General features: G+C 55.5%; 7 protein-coding genes across 7 annotated transcripts; 3 read left to right on the top strand and 4 right to left on the bottom strand.

Moving 5' to 3' along the window:
• Window positions 1-4,877: 4,877 nt before the first annotated feature.
• On the top strand, window positions 4,878-6,342 carry EsH8_II_001271 (C2H2-type zinc finger protein; the record flags this gene model as incomplete). The annotated part of the gene is made up of 3 exons (XM_083264569.1): window positions 4,878-5,334; window positions 5,384-5,523; window positions 5,575-6,342. 3 exons carry the CDS (start codon window positions 4,878-4,880, stop codon window positions 6,340-6,342), a joined length of 1,365 nt encoding a protein of 454 aa, XP_083121891.1.
• A 2,243-nt stretch (window positions 6,343-8,585) lies between these two features.
• On the top strand, window positions 8,586-9,298 carry EsH8_II_001272 (thioredoxin-like protein; the record flags this gene model as incomplete). The annotated part of the gene is made up of 2 exons (XM_083264570.1): window positions 8,586-8,754; window positions 8,817-9,298. 2 exons carry the CDS (start codon window positions 8,586-8,588, stop codon window positions 9,296-9,298), a joined length of 651 nt encoding a protein of 216 aa, XP_083121892.1.
• Window positions 9,299-9,565: 267 nt separating this feature from the next.
• Window positions 9,566-10,456, bottom strand: EsH8_II_001273 (transcription factor TFIIE subunit TFA2; the record flags this gene model as incomplete). Its single annotated transcript, XM_083264571.1, has 1 exon — window positions 9,566-10,456. The coding sequence occupies one exon, from the start codon at window positions 10,454-10,456 to the stop codon at window positions 9,566-9,568; it is 891 nt and encodes a 296-aa protein (XP_083121893.1).
• A 1,658-nt stretch (window positions 10,457-12,114) lies between these two features.
• On the bottom strand, window positions 12,115-12,657 carry EsH8_II_001274 (cytochrome b5-like heme/steroid binding domain-containing protein; the record flags this gene model as incomplete). Its single annotated transcript, XM_083264572.1, has 3 exons — window positions 12,115-12,276; window positions 12,353-12,479; window positions 12,545-12,657. The coding sequence occupies 3 exons, from the start codon at window positions 12,655-12,657 to the stop codon at window positions 12,115-12,117; spliced, it is 402 nt and encodes a 133-aa protein (XP_083121894.1).
• Window positions 12,658-14,529: 1,872 nt separating this feature from the next.
• Window positions 14,530-15,636, bottom strand: EsH8_II_001275 (F-actin-capping protein subunit alpha; the record flags this gene model as incomplete). Its single annotated transcript, XM_083264573.1, has 6 exons — window positions 14,530-14,875; window positions 14,925-15,062; window positions 15,112-15,254; window positions 15,322-15,437; window positions 15,502-15,520; window positions 15,583-15,636. 6 exons carry the CDS (start codon window positions 15,634-15,636, stop codon window positions 14,530-14,532), a joined length of 816 nt encoding a protein of 271 aa, XP_083121895.1.
• Window positions 15,637-16,036: 400 nt separating this feature from the next.
• On the bottom strand, window positions 16,037-17,288 carry EsH8_II_001276 (thiamine diphosphate-binding protein; the record flags this gene model as incomplete). Its single annotated transcript, XM_083264574.1, has 2 exons — window positions 16,037-16,074; window positions 16,124-17,288. The coding sequence occupies 2 exons, from the start codon at window positions 17,286-17,288 to the stop codon at window positions 16,037-16,039; spliced, it is 1,203 nt and encodes a 400-aa protein (XP_083121896.1).
• A 420-nt stretch (window positions 17,289-17,708) lies between these two features.
• Window positions 17,709-19,856, top strand: EsH8_II_001277 (glycoside hydrolase superfamily; the record flags this gene model as incomplete). The annotated part of the gene is made up of 2 exons (XM_083264575.1): window positions 17,709-18,231; window positions 18,280-19,856. 2 exons carry the CDS (start codon window positions 17,709-17,711, stop codon window positions 19,854-19,856), a joined length of 2,100 nt encoding a protein of 699 aa, XP_083121897.1.
• Window positions 19,857-19,941: the final 85 nt, after the last annotated feature.

Raw genomic sequence — 19,941 nt, forward strand, 5'->3', positions numbered from 1 at the left:
GAGTCCCTGCACTTTGCACTGTCGCACCCTCGCAGATCGAGATAGTCCATGCTGTAGCGAGAAGCCTGGCTTCAGATGTCAGTGACGGAAGCGAATAGGAGCGGGCGGGCAGGAAAGCGAGCAGGGGGGCCATTCAAACAGCTCCAGCGCAACTTTGTTTCGTGACTTTGATACGCGCTCTGGGGGCCGCAGCCAATTTCGAGGCGTCCGAGCGTTTATTAGATGGCACTCTGCACCTCGCTGCCGTGACATTGCAGTCATGGGCATGGCGAATGTAGCTTGCGAGGACGGCAGCCAAGAGACAACGGGCGCGCAAACAGCAGGAAAGCGACAGCTTCTGCGGCGGGCAGCTCGTCGAGTGTCTTTGTGACTCGTGAGCGTGATGCGCGGGAAATGAGCGGTAATGAGATGCGTCTTCACCCATCGTCGGTCCCATTTGCACCTCGTATATCGGTCTGTATTCGTACCTCGGAAGACAAGGGCGCATATCCGTATCCCAAAGTATCTTTTGCGTTGTGTGATGTACCCGTGGAGATGTAGGAGTTGCAAGATGGAGTGGCTTTGACCACACTCTGTCCGCCGTCCACGGCAGCGCACGCCCGAAGATGGTCAACCGGCGGCGACAACGGTGATTGCCCAATCGAGGAGGGGAGTGGCCACATGGAAGCTTTGGAACATTCGTCTGGCACAGGGTCAGAGCACCGCCAAGTCTACCTTATCTGGCCAGCGCTGGGTGCGGCTGGGTGCCCACTGAATGCCGACGGGCACATCTGTGTCGACATAGAGGCCAGCATATCCGAATGTGTATGTCACGGTCCTTAAGTGGCATAGCATATCCGGGGGCTTGGCGGAGGGAGAGAGGCGCGTACCATCTATGTAGTGGCCCGAGATTTATGAAGAAGGCCGAGTACTGAACAGAGTCGGACCAGAGTTTGGGCAAGTTGGCCAGCGAGCCGTCGTCCCCTAGGCGTGGGAAACACAGACGCAAGCAGCATCAACATCCCCCCCCTGTCCTGCTCCGCCCTATCGTAGGTTTTGACTGTGGGGATGCGAAAGGTAATTTGGTGTCTCATTCTGGCTCTTGACTGGGAGACGAGGTCCCCACTATGGAGTGGGGACGATGGCAGAAATAACCCGATTGTTTGATGATGACGAGGCAAAACGAGAGAAAAGCCAAAATGGGTACCGGGGGAGGTTAGGCGAGACTGAAAGCCAACTGCCAGCCAGCAAGCCTGGAGTCCCGTTCCTGACAACGTACCCTGCAGGGGAAGAGGAGGTACGAGGGGGATTTGAGACTGAGAATGAGAATGGCTGCGGTGGCTGTGGGATGGTGAGGGTACGGGTAGGGTGATGATGATGAGCGGCCGAGGTGGCAGCGGCGGCGGTGATGAAAGATGGACCCCTACTCCTTTGCCGATTGATGGTGCAGGGTGTGCAGATCGGTCTGTATTGTTTGCCTGTTTTCTTAGTGGCTCATTTGCATGGCTTTTGGTGACGGCGACGGCGACGGCGGCGGGTGGTGGTCAACAGTGTTATCTGTCGCTGGCAAACCATCAACGCATGAACCCAACCCAGTAATAGCATCAGCCGCAGGGCTTTGGTAAAAAAGGCAGGGGGCGTGACCGATATTAAAAAAAAGCATAGCAGGACGTGAGTGAAGTGAGGCTAGGTAGGGGGTGGCAGGCAGATGGGCACATTTAGTGCACCGTGTGCCCGCGTTGACATTTGTTGCTCTACGGAGGCATACCGGTAGCATGTATGTACAGGCGTTCCGTGGTGCTATGTTCCAAACTCTGCCCCAAGTCGGGGAGGGAATAAAATAAAATAAAATGAAAATAGAGAGTCTTACTCTTTTCTCCCTTGACGGCACGCCGGTCTATCTGCTGAGGTATCCCGAGAGGCATTACATAAGGTAGTACACGCACTCAAGGGTGGTCGGTATGCGTGGCAGGAGGCAGTCGAGGGCAACTGCTAACAGGTAGGCAGAGGCCAACAGCTTCACGTCCAGCTCGCAAGGCGGTCCCAACCCCTGGAAACGGTGGTGGCCCAACCGGCGACGCAGGGACGATCGTCACAGACTCCAGGCCCAGCAGGGTGGAGAGGAAGGCAGGGAGCCCTGGACCGAGACGCTGTGCACAGTACGCACTGTGTACGACCAAAACGACCAAGGTAAGGCAAGGCAAGGGGGTGACAGACGGAGAGAGAGTAAGTGAGAGAGAGAGAGGAAGAGAGAGGGAAGGACGGAAAGAAGGGGGAAGGGAAGGGACGTGGAAGGTAGGGCAGGGGTGGATGGAAGGCATGGGACGCTCATACCCTTGTACCCTTGTACCTTTCCAATGCAACTTGTACCCATCCATGTACCCCCGTACCCTCCTCATCCCCGTCACCCCCGTTCGTTCCTGCTTCAGCGTGAATAGTGTCCAGTGTCCCTGCTAAACCGTTCGTTTCAATTCATCAAGCTTCCGCACTTGGGACTCTCTCACTTGACCTGACTTGGGGGGAGGGTGCGCTCTCTGTCTGTCCGGCTCTCTCTCTCACACACACAGTCTCTCTCTCGTTCTGGAAATGCAATGTATGTACCTTGGCCTTCTCACAGTATGTGTGCGTGTGTGCAGCATCTGCTGCGGGTGTTGTATGTATTGTCCATGTATGTGTGTGTGTGTGGTGTGTGTGTGCAATGGATCAAACTGCCCTGCCTCATTCATGGCCAAGGTATTCATATCCTCGTCTCTGCTCTCTCCGTCTCTCCAACTCTCTCCTTCCTCTATTCGTACTCGTTCGATTCATAAGGGCAGCCCATTTCTTTTGTCCCCATCCAACATTTCCAACCTCGCTCAACCTGGTCTTTCTGATCGATCCGTTGCCCACCACCCCTCCCCCTTCTTTGCTTCCTTTCTTCCTTACCCCCGGTCTCACTAAAGGGATCGTCTCCGTGGTTGACATTTTTATAATACCTGCCGAACCCCGTCCGTCAGTCCCTGCGCTCCGCTGCTGCGTCACAGCTTCGCTTCTTTCTCTCCCCTTGCTCAGTCCCATACCATACCATACCATACCATACCATACCACACCACACGACCCGACCCAAGCCAAGCCAAGGCCCGACCTTACACCACCTTGACCTGCTGCCTTCCATACATATCTAAACGCTCCCTCTGCAGCAGCAACAAAAGTCTTGTCAACCGTGCTTTCTTTTTCTTCCTTCCCATTCCTCCTTTCCTTGCAATTGGCAACGACACATTCCGACGCCGAAAAAAAGAAACATTTACCCGATATCGAGATACCAAGCTCTGCTCAAACAGGTACGTTGCATTCTGTCTCTTGCTGTCTGTCTGTCTGTCTGTCTGTCTGTCTGTCAGTCCGTCTGCCTACCTGCCTGCCTGCCTGCCTGCCTACATACCTATCTACCTACCTACCTACCTGCCCTGTGCCCTTTGCTGTTTGTCCGCGTTGGCGTCGGCGTCGGCGTCGGCGTCGAGGGCGTGCTTTCCCCTTTGCGTTTACCCGGCCTGGCCTGTTCGTTCCTCGGCCAGCCTTAGCCTGCCGCTGTCCGTTTGTCGCTCCTGCTGTGGCTGAGGGGGTGGGCTGTCGGCCATGGCTGCATCGCTACACGCACGGAGTACTGCACTGCACTGCACTACGCTGTACCTCACCTCACCGCGCCTGTCTGTGGCTGCCCTGCCCCACGCCGGAGGCTGTCCAGCGCCTTGGTCACGTCTGCCTCAGCTTTTTTTCGCGCTTCCCTCAAACAACCCACTTTTCTTCCCAACCCTGCCGGACCATCTGCACCCCCGATCAAGGTTTCTTGGCCCCTGTTACCTCATCTCTCGTCCGAGACCTCAGCACACGCGAACTTTGACAAACACTTTCTCGACACAACTGGCTGAGCCCTCGGTCCGGAGGCACCAGCTTTTTTTTTTTTTTACTTCACCTTTTCCTTTGGGCCTGTATACTCTGCTGCATGCCACATCCTCATTTCTGAACTGTATTATTGAATTCCACCTTGACCACTGCTGACGGGAGGCGCGTCGCTCAGGTCGTACCGACAGTCCGCCCTTTGACCTTTATTCTCTCCCTCTCCTTTTCCGTCGCCATTCTCGGTTCGACGACGCATATCCGAACGAAAACAATCATCCTTCAACGGAACGCGACGATTGTATAGCACACCTCTCGACCCCACGGTTCCTCGTCGCATCATCCGTGGTGGGCTGTGCCTCCGTCATCAACAATAACGAGCCTTTGCGCCACGTCAGGTCTTGGAATCGTGACGAAACAAGACCTTTCTATATATACACACCCAGCAAAAAAGCAATCCAACTCCTTGAGGACGAGCTGCACGATTAAATATCCTCTCAATCACGTCTGACAACCCCAGCGGCGTGACTGCCCGATCAAGACGAACCTCGACTCGGGAATATTTGGGCGGCAAGAACGAGCACGATACTGGTCTGTGTTTGTGATCGGTCTGTCCCGGATTGCATTCAGCACCCGCACAAGGTAAGCCTGCGAGCAACTCCCATCAACCTGATTCAAAAAAGGCCCGTCCCCAGGTGCTCCTGGCACATCTAGTCATGCCAGACGCCCTTGCCGGGCCATCCCCGCCATCATTTCCTTCGCACAACCCTGCCTGCTTGTGGGGGGGTGTGCTCAAACACTCCCTACTCGTGGCGATATTCTTCCCTCCCCCCAACATTGCCCCTAGAACCATTGCCTCTGCGCCTCTTGCCTCTCGGGATATCTCAACGTACTAACTTTCGAAACGCGCAGCACTCCTAAACGCAGAGTCATCTTCGTCTGACGCGGAAAATCGTCCGAAAGTCTCCAAGCTGGCTATCCACGCAGGTATTCCGACAGCCGTCAGCGATTTCCTCCATCGTAATATGAGGTCGCCAATTCCGGGCGAGGTAATGGACATTGGCAACTTGATGAATCAAAGAGGTGCCGCTATGCAACAACACGCTCCCATCCACCCCGGATCGACTCCTGACCGTCAGATGCACCAACTCCCCCAGCTCACTGCACGAAACATGCCTGAACCACCCATGGACCGCGCAGGTTCCCCTCACGGATCCGAACATTCTCATTACTCCCGTCACACCATGGACGGCGTCCCACGTTCATACCCATCTCCCAGCGCCATGGTCGGCGGTCCGATGCAGATGCAAGTGCCTCACATGGCTCCTGGCCCTGTCATCCTGCCCGGCATCCCGCAAGAAATGTCCCACATGCCCCAGTACAAGGCTCCCGAGCAGCAGGCACCTCAGCAGCCCACGAAGGCCTATCCGTGCAGTACCTGCGGCAAGGGCTTCGCCCGCCGAAGTGATCTCGCCCGTCACGGTATGTTGCACGCCCAGTCCGTCGAAACCGAATGCTAACGTCGAGCTAGAACGCATTCACAGTGGCATTCGGCCACACGTCTGTGACTTCCCGAACTGCGGAAAACAATTCATCCAGCGATCTGCCCTCACTGTTCATCAGCGAGTTCACACTGGAGAGAAGCCTCACATGTGTGAGCGTTGCGGCAAGGTATGTCGAAGCTCAAATGTAGCCAAGTTTATCGTGCTAACTCCCTCTCAGCCATTCAGCGACAGCAGTTCCCTCGCTCGTCACCGACGCATTCACTCCGGCAAGCGCCCGTACAAGTGTCCCTATGCCGACTGCCAGAAGACCTTCACTCGCCGCACCACCCTGACAAGACACCAAAACCACCACACCGGCACCGTCGAAGAGGCCGCTGCGGCGACTGCCGCCGCTCTCGCCGCTCGTGGAGCTACCGCTAAGCCTAACTCGACCCGTTCCGACGGAGACGCCATGTCCAACCGTGGCTCTCCGCTGACGACGCCTTCTCCCGGCCAGCGAACCCTTTCCATGTCTCCCAGCGCCGACAGCATGCACCGCTCCAACTCGGAGTTCCAGTACATGGGCAACAGCTCGCTTCCCGTTCACCTCCAGCGGGACATGCACGTCGGCAGCCCCGCGTCGACGTCGTCGGCCGGGTACAATAATGGCATGCGGCCCACATCGCATCCCACGAGCTACGGACCACCCCCGACGCTGGAACCCAGCGTCGAGCAGCATTCCGGCCCTGGAAGTGCAGGCGGCAGCCCTCACATGAGCAGCGTCGGTTGGCAGTCTCCCTCGCATGTGCCGTCTCCTTCGCACAGCAGCAATGGCGGCGGGTACACCTACCCCGACCCCGACGCGTACCCGTCTGCTCCTTCCCTCGGTGGCCAGATGTTCTACGGCAACCCTGGACAGGTCCGCCGACCGCAGAGCACCGAGCCTCCTGCCGGAGCTTACGACATTAAGGGCCGTCAGAGTGAGCTGTGGGCAGGTGCTCATTAGGATGAGTTCTGGCAGCAACACCCAGATTTCCTCTAGCTTCTGCAGGCGCATCCGACAGGTGGCGGCTCTGACTGTTTCCTTGGTGCGGTTATTCTCTTATTTCTCTGATACGAAAATTTGTGCATGGCAAGGTTGGGGAGGGTAAATACATACAACTTTAATACTGCGGGCTGCACCGGGGACGGTTCAGGAAGATACCAAAGGGGCGGGCAGCCATCTGGTTCGTTTTTACAAATACGCCGTTTCTTTTGTTCTGATAGACTGGCGGAAAGCACACTTCATGATGACTGGGTCTCCATGGGCATTGGCTGGAGGCAAAAAGGTTGGGAGGAGTTTCCAGACAGGAAACGAGTGCTCTCGAGCAGCACGCCGATGGTTTGGCGGAGACTCACTCGATAAAAGGAACTGAACTTTTTTGCGAAATCTTTGTATGCAAACCTGTACTAGACAATGAATGCGCGTAGCTACTTTACTCATCTCACTCCTCGAATGTCGTCATGTGTGTAGCGTCGTCTTCTGTGTGGAGCTGACAGGCAAGCTTGAGGGTAGACCTCACGATGGTCAGTGTGCGTGTGTGCATTTGTATTTGTGGAGGCGTAATCTAGATGCCGCCCAGCGCGATCTGGGGTTGACGTCCCGCTTCACTTGACAGGTCGCTCCGAGGCTTGCAAGTCCAGAACAGAACAGTCTAGTCGGTATATGTCAGAAGCGCATCCGTGAGACAACGCTTGGCAGTCGTAATTTGTGGGAATATACTCTAGCCTATCATCCCGCCGCTCTCGGGTCTTTCGAGTCCGCCGACTCAGCTTTTTAAATGATTTCAGCAGAGGCATATGAAATCTTTTTGAGAGGGAAATTGTAAATTTGTAAATTTCTTCGAACTTTTCCTCCCCCGTCCCCCGTTCAAAGGGGGGAAATGATGCGATTAACAACCTGTTTCCCCCCCTCCCCTTTTTTTTTCTTTTCCTTTCTTTCCAGCCTCTTTTCCCCCAGGGCGGTAGTGATCGCGTGATGGGGACGAACAGATTGACCGAGGCACGAGGTGTTCAGTGAGGATCGGATTGATGAGATAATCAGAAAATGGAGGGAACGGGTATGTTTGCGCAAACGAGGTGGGGAGCATGTCTTTTTTGGCAGTGATGACATTTGCTCCCTTCTTGAGTGGGTACTGGGAAGAGAGCAACCTTTGGGTGAGGTTTGCATTAAGTGATTAGTGATTAGCAAACTCTAAAACCCGTCGCTCTCCTTCTCCCCCCTTTTTACCCTTTCTGGTGAACATTGAGCGAGAGCGATGCATGCCACAGACATACGAAAGGAAGGGGGAGTAGGGAGGGCAAAATGGCCAAAAAAAAAAAAAAAAAAGGGGGGGGGGGGGGATAGACGAACAAACATACGCAAGGTAAGAAAGCTTTGGGGTGGTCGGGTGCCGATTACTGGCGCTGCTGGGTGCGAGACCGAATGAAGAGTAATCAAGAGTGCCAACTCGACCTCTCGAACTCGACTACGGAGGATAGCGGGTGGCTCAAGCTTTAGGCCCAAAGCAGCCCGGTCAACCCGAGGCTGTTCGCCTCGTGGTGGTTTTTTTTTTTTTTTTGTCCGCGCTGAGACCCCCCCTTTTATTTCTCATCATCTGTTTCGGGACTCTTTTGGGGGGGAGGGGGTCGTGTAAACGTTGGCGGCGCGGTTTTGATTACAGCCGCACCGGAACCTTCGGTTTTGATTAGTAGGCGGAATGGTTTCCTTACTGTGGGCCTCGTCTCGGAAAGTCGTCTCTGGCAAGGCTAGAAAGAGAGTAGAGAGAGACAAGAGAGACAGAGAGCGCGCGTGTGTGTGTGGATGTAGGCATATTTATCCACAGAAGTCCAGTGTGATTAGTATTCGGCATTGCTCCTTTCCCGTCAATACGTTTCAAGAACCTATTAGAAATATCAATGTTTGGCGCAACCTTTTCCCGCCTCTCTCCCCCCCCCTTCCATTCCCCTCGGTTGAACCTGGTCATTTATAGGAAACCTGCAGAACTTTGGTCGATCCCAAAGTCTGACGGCATCGTTGGCTCCCAAGACCTGCCAACCTGGTTTGGCGCATTACACGCGCACGAAAGAGGAACATTTGGTCCTCCCCGCCGTGCTCTCTCGCATCCATAAACTCTTCGCGCTTTGTTTTTTTATCTTATTTTATTTGATCATCGGCAGCGGACTATCGCCTTACCGTCTATCGCGACAGGCTGGTCGAACAAGAGAAAAATGCCAGTCATCAAAATCGAGGCTGTGTCGGACATGCTGTGCCCGTGGTGCTACGTCGGCAAGAAGAACCTCGACCGCGCCATCGAGCAGTATCGTGAAACGGACCCCTCGGCGGAATTCGAGGTCGTATGGAAGCCATTCTATCTAAGTCCGGCGTTGAAGAGCTCTGGTAAGGCTCGTGACGGCCCATTTCGCTGCATCGCGCGCTAACACGAGCACCAACTCCCCCAGGCTACGACAAGCGCACTGTCTACACAAAAATGTTCTCCATGAGCGGAGACTTTGAGTCGACATTGGCGCGTGTCACCTCGATCTGCAGCCGGGCAGGCATCACGTTGGACATCGGCGGGATGATGGGCAACTCACGGCAATCCCATAAGCTCATGGCCCTGGCCCTGGCCAAGGGCCCCAAGGCGCAGGATCAGGTGCTCGAAGCGCTGTTCCGGGGCCATTTTGAAGAGGGGGGCGACATCTCGGACCGCAAGTTTCTGCTGGCTATCGCGGAAGGGGCCGGGCTCGACGTGCACCAGGCCGCGCAGGTCCTCGACAGCGACAGGGCGGGCGAGTTGGTCGACAAAGATGTTCTCCGCGCCAGAAATGCGGGCATCACTGGCGTACCGACTTTCACGGTCCAGGGCCGGTGGAGGGTCGGAGGGAACCAGGATCCGGATGTTTTCCTGAGGGTGTTTGAGCGGGTTACCGAGGACAACTGAGTGGCGGTCGAGTTCTATTTCCATTTCCTAGTCGAGTCAGTAGCATTGCAGCGCAGCATCAGGATATCCCATAGTAGTGCTTCGAGTCTGGTTATATTTATATTCAATGTCTTTTTCTGTCCGTTTGTTAGGAGAACGCTTGCCTCCCTGCCTCGGCCGTGACAAAGCCAGTGTGAACCCTCTATAAACTGAAAGCAAGGAAACCTGCCGATTTTCGCCGAAGCCGCCTGTCCCTGAACGCCTGAAATGCAACCCAGTACAAAGCATCTACCGCTTGGTGAGGTGGCTGTAATCCTTGAGCAAATGCTCCATGTGGGTGTTGGTGGTCTTGCCGCCGCGTCGGGCAGCGCGCTTCTTTTGCTGCTTCTTGGAGTCGACCTTCTTGATGGTGCTGGGATCGGCGCTGGCGGGCTTCTGGCCGACGGAGACCAGCTTCTTGACGATGTCGTCGGTGGTGGGCACTTCGACGGCGTTCCACATGCGCTTGAACTCGTCGTCAACGTGGTAGTGGAGCGAGGCGTCATCCAGCCAGATCGCGCGAGGATGCTGTTCCTTTTTGGTTTTGACAATCAGAATCTTGTGTTCACGCTCCAGCTCCATCAGAGCCTGGTCACATTCGGGCCAACCATCTTTCAGGTCTTTGACCGACGTGCCCTCGGCGTCCTTCTTGCTCTGCAGATGACGCAGAAGCGAGATCTTATCCCTGACTCCAGGAATGATGGGACGATGCACGTAAGTCCCCGTCCTCCACGTCTGCTCGGACAGCTTGGGGTCAGGCACCCACTGGATGCGGGGGTGACGGCGCATAGCCTCAACCAACTGCTGCTTGTGCTTGTCGGTGCTGCGAGTCTGGCCCAGATGGTCGAAGATCTCGGTGGCTGTCTTGGCCTCATCCTTGCCCTTCAACCACTCGAGGGCGTACTGCATCTGGGTAAAGACCTCCTGACCAAAGCTGGTGTTTTGGGGCTGCGAGTAGACGATTGCGTTGGGATCACGCTTGCGCTTGCCCGATGAAGTAAGATCGTTCTTGGAGGTGGTACTGCCGACGGAAGGAGATGGTGACGGCGGTGCGAGAGACGGGTTCTTGGACGTCAGCTTGCTCGCCGCCGAGGCGAGCGAGCTGCTAAAGGCGGCCTTCTGCTTCTCGAGAAGAGACATGGCGGGCAGGTGGCAGTTTTTATGCGATAGACCGCGTAGGTGATCTTGTTGGGAACCGTGACAGTTCTTCGGGTGTCAGGGACGGGGTTGCAGCAACCTTGAGAGGTCAGGCGGTAGTTAAAGAAACTGCGGAGGTGCGACGAGAAAACTAAAATGGACAATCTGGCGAGCAGAAATATCCGAGACCTTTTTTTTAAATGAATTGTTGGCAATCTTTTTAAAGAGCTTGCAGAGTAATCGCCGATAGAAAAGTACTGAGGTGGAAATATCGATAAAGCTCTGCGCAGGGAATAGCAGTTGTGGATCGATGGTTTCTCAGTTGAGGTTCGCGAGAACCTTCCACGTTGTCGCAAGACGGCCCTATCGAACGGAATCGATCGACTTCCAGCTTAAAGATAGAGTGGCGACTGAGAATCCAGCTGTCTGGCCCAAGCAATGACACCGCTGCTGCGAAGGCAGAGTCCTCCAGGTAGCCGCTTCGCGAACCGCAAGCGCAGGCAGCTGAGCGTTCCGACAGCACTCTAGCTACCGCGTTCACTTGTATTGCCGTCAATGACTTCGCTTTCAAATTTTTCGATGCCTTTGCCTGCTCGCTTCGCTCCGGTGACGCTGCCCTCTCTCTTTCCCTCGGTCTGGAGTCTCCTGCTTTGCCCTTGTGGTCGCTCGAATCGATTCGCCCGTTTCTTTTGACCCGATCCCTCTTGTTTCGACCACTGCGCGCGTCCTTCAATTAGATTCTTCGGGTTCTGTAGCACGTCGCGTTGTCAGGGGAAATGGCTGCCTGCGTGATGGAGGAGGCTTCTTTGTCGATTCAATGGCTGAATGCTTGCTGATTCAATTCTCTGGGACGTTCGACGTTGTGGCGTACCAACGAGGCTGGTGAGCTTCAGCCACGAATTTTGTTGGCTCGGAATCTGGAACCTCCTGATTCCGACCCAGCAAAATTCCGAATGTGGATGCTGTGTGGGTTCCCGGTGCACGAGCCACATGGCCAAGGAAACACTGGGTGTTGATGCGGGAAGCGGGCGTCGTTCAAAAGTGGGAGATTGTGAATGAGACTTGGCGGCGGATCCTATTGTATACGTGATTTGATTTTAGAGTCGGGATAAACCGTAGCCAGGTGTTTCTTTACGCATGAAGCCTCAATGACCGCTTAAACGCAGCAGTGTAGTCATTCAAGCTTGGCTTGCAGGCAGAGAGCGAGCGGTCTGACCGTTGATGAATGTCTCAAGAAGGCGAATCGCGAAGTTGACCTGCAAAATGATTACTTTGCCCTGTATTCAGCATCGCGCTGTCTGCTACCCGTACTTCTAACACAGAGTTCCCACAATGACAATCATGACCAAAACGTATGTTCTATTAAAAGCATATCGTCTCCCGGCGGGTTCGGCTCAGTCGCAGTGGCGAGCCAGATCCTACGCCGCCGAATCGACATCAAAAGCTCCCTACCCCTTCTACGCCAGCTCGTAAAATATCCCCCTCAGACATCGTGTCCCAGGTGACGCGGGGCTCGCAATACCTCCGTAAGATCCGCCTGTTGAAGACAACGTCTGGCCCATCGCGGGCGGCGCGCGCACTCAGCGCTCGTGAGAGCAGCGGCGGTTGCACCTGCCCAAAGTACTTCGCTGCAAATCGGAAACACAAGCTCGGCCGGCTCCTTATGCGGACTGCTGCTGCTGCTGCTGGTACTGGTAGGCAAAGTAGGCAATGACACCGCCGACGAGGAGAACGGCGTACAGGCCAATTCCGAAGCCGGGGCTCTCGGTGTGGCTGGCCGAGCTGGCGGCGGGGGCTTGTGCCTTGGGAGCAGGGTCTCCGGGCTGTGGAAAGAGAAAAGACAGTCAACGATGTGTTCCGTAGCCCGGGGTTATGCGCAAACAAGGGACGGCGACTTACCTGGCGCTTCAGATCAGCGACATAGAGCTGCTCCAGGGTCTCGCGGGCCTCGTCACTGTGGCCGACATCCTCGAACGCCTCGGTAGCATCCTGACCGCCGACATCGAGAAGAACCTCCTCACCACCGCTGGGAGCAAACGTCAGTGGGGGGAACGATCGATCGGGGAAGGGGGCAGCAGAGGGCAAACTCACGGGTGCTCGTCGACAAACTTGGTGCAGTCGTAGACCTTGTCGTGGACTACCATGTAAATGTCCTTCTTGGTGTTGTGCTCGGCAACATCCTGGTAGGTGAGTTCGACGCCCATGGTGACAGATTTCGCAGAAAGGCCCGGAGGGTTTGTGTTGTAAACGTGGCTCCTTTTTTTTCTTTTCGCGTTGTTTGTTGAGGGTTGCGGTGTGGCTCGGATTCGGGGGGTTGAATGCGAGTGATTGAGTGCGCGACGGAGTTGAAGACTTGGAAAGGGATCGCAAGTGAAAGAGGCCTGTTTTTTTTGTGGTTTTGGCGAGATTGGGTGTTGGTAGGAGTCTAGCACAAGCGGAATCAGACGAGATGGAGGCACTCGGATGTTGTTGAGCCCGTTCACTATCGCGGGTCCCAGTAAAATTGGGGGTGACTGACAGCTTAATGGAAGCTTCTGCTGGGACTGTGGAAACAATGGAACAGCTTTGGGGGAAAGGGTATCGGTGGTCCGCTCAGGGGGATTGACTGGGCCAATCACACGAACAAGAATTAGTGCACAGTTGCTGTGATTCGCCGGACGAGTGGACTACTCCTGGGGACCAGGTGCGGTTTTAGGGGCCAATTTACTAGCGGAGGGACCCTAAAAGCCACTGGGCTTGGACCAGAAAGGAGGAGAAGGTTGCCAGTGACGCTTTCGGCATCGGATTCGGGCAGTTGATCTCCAGTCCGACAAGTTCCAGGGTATTAAGAACACCTTGTCCCGTCTTCATCTGCCTTGCCTATGTCAAACTGCCTGAGTAGCCATGTTCGTTTCCCCGCCCATTGAGACTGGAAGACGAGTCCTCGAGTCAGTGCGGTCGCTGCGTGGCAACCCCTCTCTCTTCCCTCAAAGGAGCATGAATGTCTGTTCCTAACCGCCCAAAGCTAACCACCGCGGCCAACAAAGACAACTAGTTCGTTTCGAAACGCGGACCCCTCAGCCGGAATTCTGTCGGTGTCCGCTGCAGCGTGGCTAGGGTCTTTGTCTGACCGATGGCGAAGGGTCCGCAGCAAGATTCGTACATTTCCTTCTTGCGTGACAGTGGCCGGAATCCCCAGCCACGCACACACAGTCTGGGGTGTTCTGTCGGGACATGGCTCCAGTATTTCGTGTTCGTATCCTTGCTCTTGAGCTCGACGAAAGCCCGACTGCAACTCCGCAAGGTGCTGGCCGCTGGGCCCTACTGCGAGTCCATCTCCAAGAATCCGCTGATCCGCTTACTACGCTTCCCCGTCGGATCTTGCCATTGCCCGCCGGCCCGCCGAGTCCATCCAACGACTACATATTACCTCCCCGCGGACTGCCTGCGTTACACCTAAGTTCAAGAAACCCGAATTCCGCAGAGCACATAAGACGCGGAACGGTGAACCGTGCAACGGATTGCCCCAAGCTGACAAGTCTTTTTCTCCTTTTTCCGTATGGCACATGTTACCCGAGCACGGAATACACAAGACTGCCTGGCTTCCTCCAGCAACACTCTCGTGTGCCTCGACTGCTTCAGCCCGCATATCGCTTCCGCGTCACACATGGAGTCTCGGTATGATGCCGAGGCACTCCGTATAGTCTCCGGCTCGTGATGTCACGCCCAGTCGAAGGCAGAAGGCGGGGAACGCGCGGGGTAAAACCAGCTACTGATGTCGGCTGCCAAAACTTTTGAGCCCGTAACCATCGCGATGTATTGCCCGATCGGGTAATTTTCGCCGGCCTATAATTCCGCAGCATTGCTGCTCCGACAATCGCAGGCTGGTACTCGACACCGCAAGCTGTTGTCACTTTGATCTCTTGACACGGCTCGATAACGTAAACATTATCAAGAAAGGTTCCGGGCATCGGTTGTGAAGAAGTTTTTAGACATTGCTAGCCTGCATGCAGAATGCACAGAAGAACACCACTCTATCTGACCACGAGCCCCTCCTTGAGATAAGCCCTATTTTAAGGCGGTTCTCGACTTCCAGCTCATCGTCTCGCGCCGCCACCAATGTCCTGGCCCAGGCGGTACCCACTGATCTTGTCCCACTCAATCTTCTGTCTCGTCACGGGCAGCTGTCGTCTCAGTCCCTTGAACGCACCCTCGCTGAGGCTCGTGAAACCCCTGTTCAATTCCTCCTGGTATTTCTTCTCCGATGTCGAGATCTCCTTGACAATGCCGGCTCCCGAGCCCGACGAGACCGACGCCTGTGTGGGACGGCTGGTAAGCAGCCGGACGTTGCCGTCTTCGTAGTAGTGCACGTCGACCTTGACGGAGCCTTCGAGGCTCTCGGATGAGGGGTCAAAGATGTAGAGGGATCGCCAGCGACCGTTCCTGGGCGAACGTTAGATGGGGACTCCCAGATCAGATTGAGCCAACTTACCAGAAGTTGTTAGGGGAGTACTTGTTCGAGACGATGATGACTGCGACCTTGGAGTCGTTCTCGGTAGGGTAGACGCCGTACGCGGCGTTCGGGAAGTGCTCCTGGACATAGGGGCCGAGACTCTTCAACGTCGACTTGCTGCAAAAGCCATTAGCCCAGACCCTTGAATGTATAACGCAGAACCTACATCAAGTCCGCGTTCGCGCTCTCCAGCACGTAGCTCTGTACGTTGCTGGCCTTTTGTGTCGTGTGGTCAAAGGAGAAGCTCGTTGAGCTCTCCACATCAAAGTACTGGCCATCGCCGAGCGAGCCGTGGGAGCTGATGATGACCTGAGATAACGCCTTAGTCTTCGGTTACAACCCCCAGCATGCTTGTGGCAAGCTAGCCCAAACTGACCTGCTGGCTGCCGCCCGGCAGCTTCACCGTGATGAACTGCTCCTCGTTGTACTTCTCGAACGCCGGCTCGAGGCTGGAGGCAAGTTCGGGGTCCGAAACTGTAAGCGACTTGATGTCTTCATCAGGTTAGCGCCGCTCGGTTTGGCATTCGTCGAGGACGGGTCGTGGGCAATTGGTTACCTGCGATGACATCTGCGAGCTTCAATCAGGTCAGTTTGGCTTGCTTGCGCGTAATGCAACGTGGGGGAAGGCTGGACGCACCTCGCCGGGGGGAGCTCCCTCCACAAAGGAGGAAATGGTCTCGACTTGGGACATGGTGAGGCAATCTGCAGGGTGAAAGCTCGGTCGCGCAGTGTGAGTTCGGCGTTGAATGGTGGTGATGCGGCTGCGATGTCGAGCTCCTGTTCCCGACGTTGCAACGTAATGCGGGGCACTTGGAGGTGGGACAGGGGATGGAGGATTGTCTGGGAAATGCGCTAAAATGTTAGTGCGAGACCTCCACTAGCGGGTAACGAAGTGGATAAGTCGTGTACTTTCGCATCGTTAAGCTTCAGAGAGGAGATAGCTTCATCATGCAACTGGTTTCTGCTCAATTTAATTTTATTTTGCAGTCTACTGGATTCATATATCTAGATAGATCACTAGGTCATCATGGGTATGTAGTATATTTTGATGCCTACTCCTCCGCTTTTCATCAACTCCGGTTCTCCCAACCTCAGTAGTCCAGCACCCGCTTTATGTTGTCGTACACCCCTAGGCTTGTCAGTTCTTCTCCTGATCAGAGGGTTGTGGTAGCACTTACTTGCAACATCTGGAATGTTGAACTTCTCGTACAGCAGAGGCGAGTGGATGCTCCACCCTGCAACCCTCGCAACTGGTGCCTCCAATCTCAGGAACGTGTCGGGGTCCTCTTGGATTGCGGCCGCAACCTCGGCACCAATTCCAGCGTTCACCATTGCCTCGTGCACCACAATGCAGTGCCCTGTCTTGCGCACACTCTTAAACACAGTCTCCTTGTCCCAGGGGTAAAGAGTTCTCAAGTCAATTAGTTCGACAGAGACGCCGAGGTCCTCCTCGGCACGCTGAATGGCTGACATGCATGTGTACAGCGGTTGTCCGTAGGAAATAATCGTCACGTCCTTGCCCTCTTTCAAGACCTCCGCCTTGGATAGAGGAAGCGTGTACGCTGCCGCCGGAACTTGCTCAACAGCCGCTCGGTACAGAATCTTGGGCTCCATGAAAATACATGGGTCGTTGCTGCGGATGGCTGATAGCAGCAGACCCTTGGCCTGCATAGGAGACCTGGGCATGATCACTCGTAGTCCTGGGATGTGCGTAAACAAGCTCTCGGGAGACTGAGAGTGATAGAGAGCACCGTGGCCGACGCCGCCGCAGGGCATTCGTACAGTCAGGCCGCCAACACTGCGACCGCATGCTCCATCTCTGTAACGGTACTTGGCCGCCTCGTTGACAAGCTGATCGAATGCCGGGTAGACGTAGTCGGCGAACTGGATCTCCGCCACGGGCCGCATACCCTCAGCAGCAGCCCCGATTGCGAAGCCCATAATTCCCTGCTCCGTAAGAGGCGTATTGAAGATGCGGTCCGCGCCGTAAGTCTCAGCCAGCTTCATTGTGCATCGGAACACGCCGCCAAAGGCCACGTCCTCGCCAAAGACCATAACTGAGTCGTCCTCGGCCAACGCGATTGACAGTGCGTCATTGATGGCCTGGAAGAGGTTCATCTTCTTCGTTGTGCCATTGCGCACCTCTGCTGAGAGCTCTGTCGTGCTAAGCGCAGACTGGGAGGAGTGAGCGAGGAGGGGGGTTGTCGCATAGTCAACGGGGATGTTGAGCTTCGCATTGGGCGGATGCGTCGAGTAAAGCCGAGAGACCGCGAGGGGAAGCTGTGTCGACACTAACGGCGCCAGCGCTCGCCGCATCGGACGTATTGAAAGCGAATACCTCATTGTGAATAATAAAGAGTAAAATAAACCGTCTAGAGCAGCCAATTTCCTAATTGAAGAGTTCCAGAGATGAAGGAATTGAAACCAACGGCCAGACGAGGGACTCTCATCCTAACCCGAGGGATGCGGGTGATGTAAGTTCGGCTTGCGCCGGCGTTCGCGGGGTTGAAGCGGCCCTTGGCAGCCACAGACCCTTGCATCCACTTTACGCCCTGATAAGAAAGGCCTGTGCGATTGTTGTCCTGCCAACATCCGAGCAGCCAATTCGGCGCCAAAACAGGGCAGGTGGAACTGATTATGCTGTTGGTGTCCTTGGCGTCACAACCACGTATCTACCAAAACGTATGCCTGGAATGCCACTTGAATCACCAACATTCCAGTGAATCGGCGAGTAGAAATTTCACGGCCGGCATTTTCACGAAAATGGCGCCCGGTGAATCTTCGAGACCATCGTCGCATCGGCCGCGAGACTCATCGGGCAGAAATCATCGCCACAAGAAACGAAGATCCCAAGGGCATGGGACGAGACGACCGGCCACGGATTCGGGGGAGAGTAGAGAGGAGAGGCGTTCACAAACTTTGTCCGCGGATGCCTTGGCGAGGCTGAATGAAGACAACACCAGAAGGCATAAGAAGAGAAGGGAGTCAAACGCCGAAAGACCGCGGGACGCAGAGAGGAGGAGGGCACGGCGCGAAGAATACAGAGATGCTCCGAAAGAGAAGCCAAAGAAAGTGAAGCGTGAGGAGGACAGAGATTTGCCCTACGAGAAACCGAGAAAGGAGCACAAGAGCAAGAAGAGACGAGTGGTCAGCGGCGCGGTAATGGAGGAGGGACGCTCCCGCGGCCACCTGCGAGGCGGAGGATGGAGCAGCTCTGGTCATAGCATCGAGAAGGAGTACCTGATGGATGATCCCCCAAAACCGGTGAAGAAGCGCAAGAAGCTATGTGAGTTGTCCTGATGTGGATGTACAACAAATAACTGACAATGGACAGGGATTTGCCTGGGCATTTCGCTAGTGCTTCTAATCATCATCATCGTGGTAGCGGTAGTGGTCAGCAAAAATAACTCCAATAAGAGCAGTACAGCGACAACGACCCTTGACGATGGAAACAAGGATAGCATTCCGATGAAGTGGCGCGGCACTTACCTCGACCCGTGGTCCTGGGCCGACACGACAGACTTCAACGTTACCTTTACCGACGAGATGGTCGGCGACCTGCCGGTCATGGGTCTGTACACCGATTGGGACGACTCGAAGAAGGCCAACGACAAGGTCCCGGCTATTAAGGATTCCTGGGGGTCGTTCGGGTCTCGGCCAGCTCGCGGAGTCAATGTCGGCGGCTGGCTATCCCTGGAACCCTTCATCACGCCCTCGCTATTCGACTACGACTCCCGCCTAGGTATCATTGACGAGTATACCCTCTGTAACCACCTCGGCGCCAAGAAAACGGCAGAAGTCCTCGAGAGCCACTACTCGACCTTCGTGACGGAATCGACGTTCAAGGAAATCGCCGACGCTGGCCTCGATCACGTACGCATCCCGTTTTCGTACTGGGCCGTCGAGGTCTACGATGGCGACCCGTACCTTTTCCGCACCTCCTGGCGCTACCTCCTCCGCGCGATCGAGTGGTGCCGTAAATATGGCCTCCGCGTGAACCTCGACCCTCATGGCCTCCCAGGCAGTCAAAATGGATGGAACCACTCGGGTAGACAAGGTGCCATCAACTGGCTAGGTGGCACCGACGGGGCGACGAATGCGCAGCGTAGTCTCGACATACATGACCGGTTATCCAAATTCTTTGCGCAAGATCGATACAAGAATATCATCACCTTCTATGGACTGGCCAACGAGCCCAGAAATGTGGACCTGAACAACGCGGAAGTGGTGGCGTGGACAGAGAAGGCGTACAAGCTGGTCAAGGGCAACGGCATCAGCGGCATCGTGGTATTCGGCGACGGTTTCATGGGCTTGCACAACTGGCAGGGCAAGTTGACGGGGTACAGCGACCTGGCGCTTGACGTGCACCAGTACGTCATTTTCAATACCGACCAGATTGTCTACACGCACCAGAAGAAGATCCAGTACGCATGCGACGGATGGACGGAGCAGACTGAACAGTCCATGGACACATCCACGGGCTATGGCCCGACACTGTTCGCCGAGTGGTCGCAGGCCGACACGGACTGCGCGAAGCACCTCACCAACGTCGGCTGGGGCAACCGGTGGACGGGCACGTACAACACGGGTAACACGTCGACGTCGATTCTCGAGCCGCGGTGCCCGACCCAGGACACCAAGTGCGACTGCAACGCGGCCAACGGAGACGCCAATGCCTTCAGCAGCGACTACAAGAAATTCCTACAGATGTTCGCCGAGGCGCAGATGCACTCGTTCGAGAAGGGGTGGGGGTGGTGGTACTGGACGTGGGACACGGAGAGCGCGCCGCTGTGGAGCTACAAGAAGGGCCTCGCGGCCGGAATCCTGCCGGCCAAGGCGTACGACCGGGACTTCGACTGCTCCGGGACAGTGCCGTCTTTTGACAACCTGCCCGAGTATTATCGGATGTGAGACCGGACGTCCGGCGGGGCGGGGCAGTGTTCTTGCATGTGATTGGGCGTTTGGGTAAGCAACTGCATTTTTTTGGTTTAAGTGC

The sequence above is a fragment of the Colletotrichum jinshuiense genome, chromosome 2 (assembly GCF_051148585.1).
Source record: "Colletotrichum jinshuiense chromosome 2, complete sequence".
Classification (NCBI taxonomy): Eukaryota; Fungi; Ascomycota; class Sordariomycetes; order Glomerellales; family Glomerellaceae; genus Colletotrichum; species Colletotrichum jinshuiense.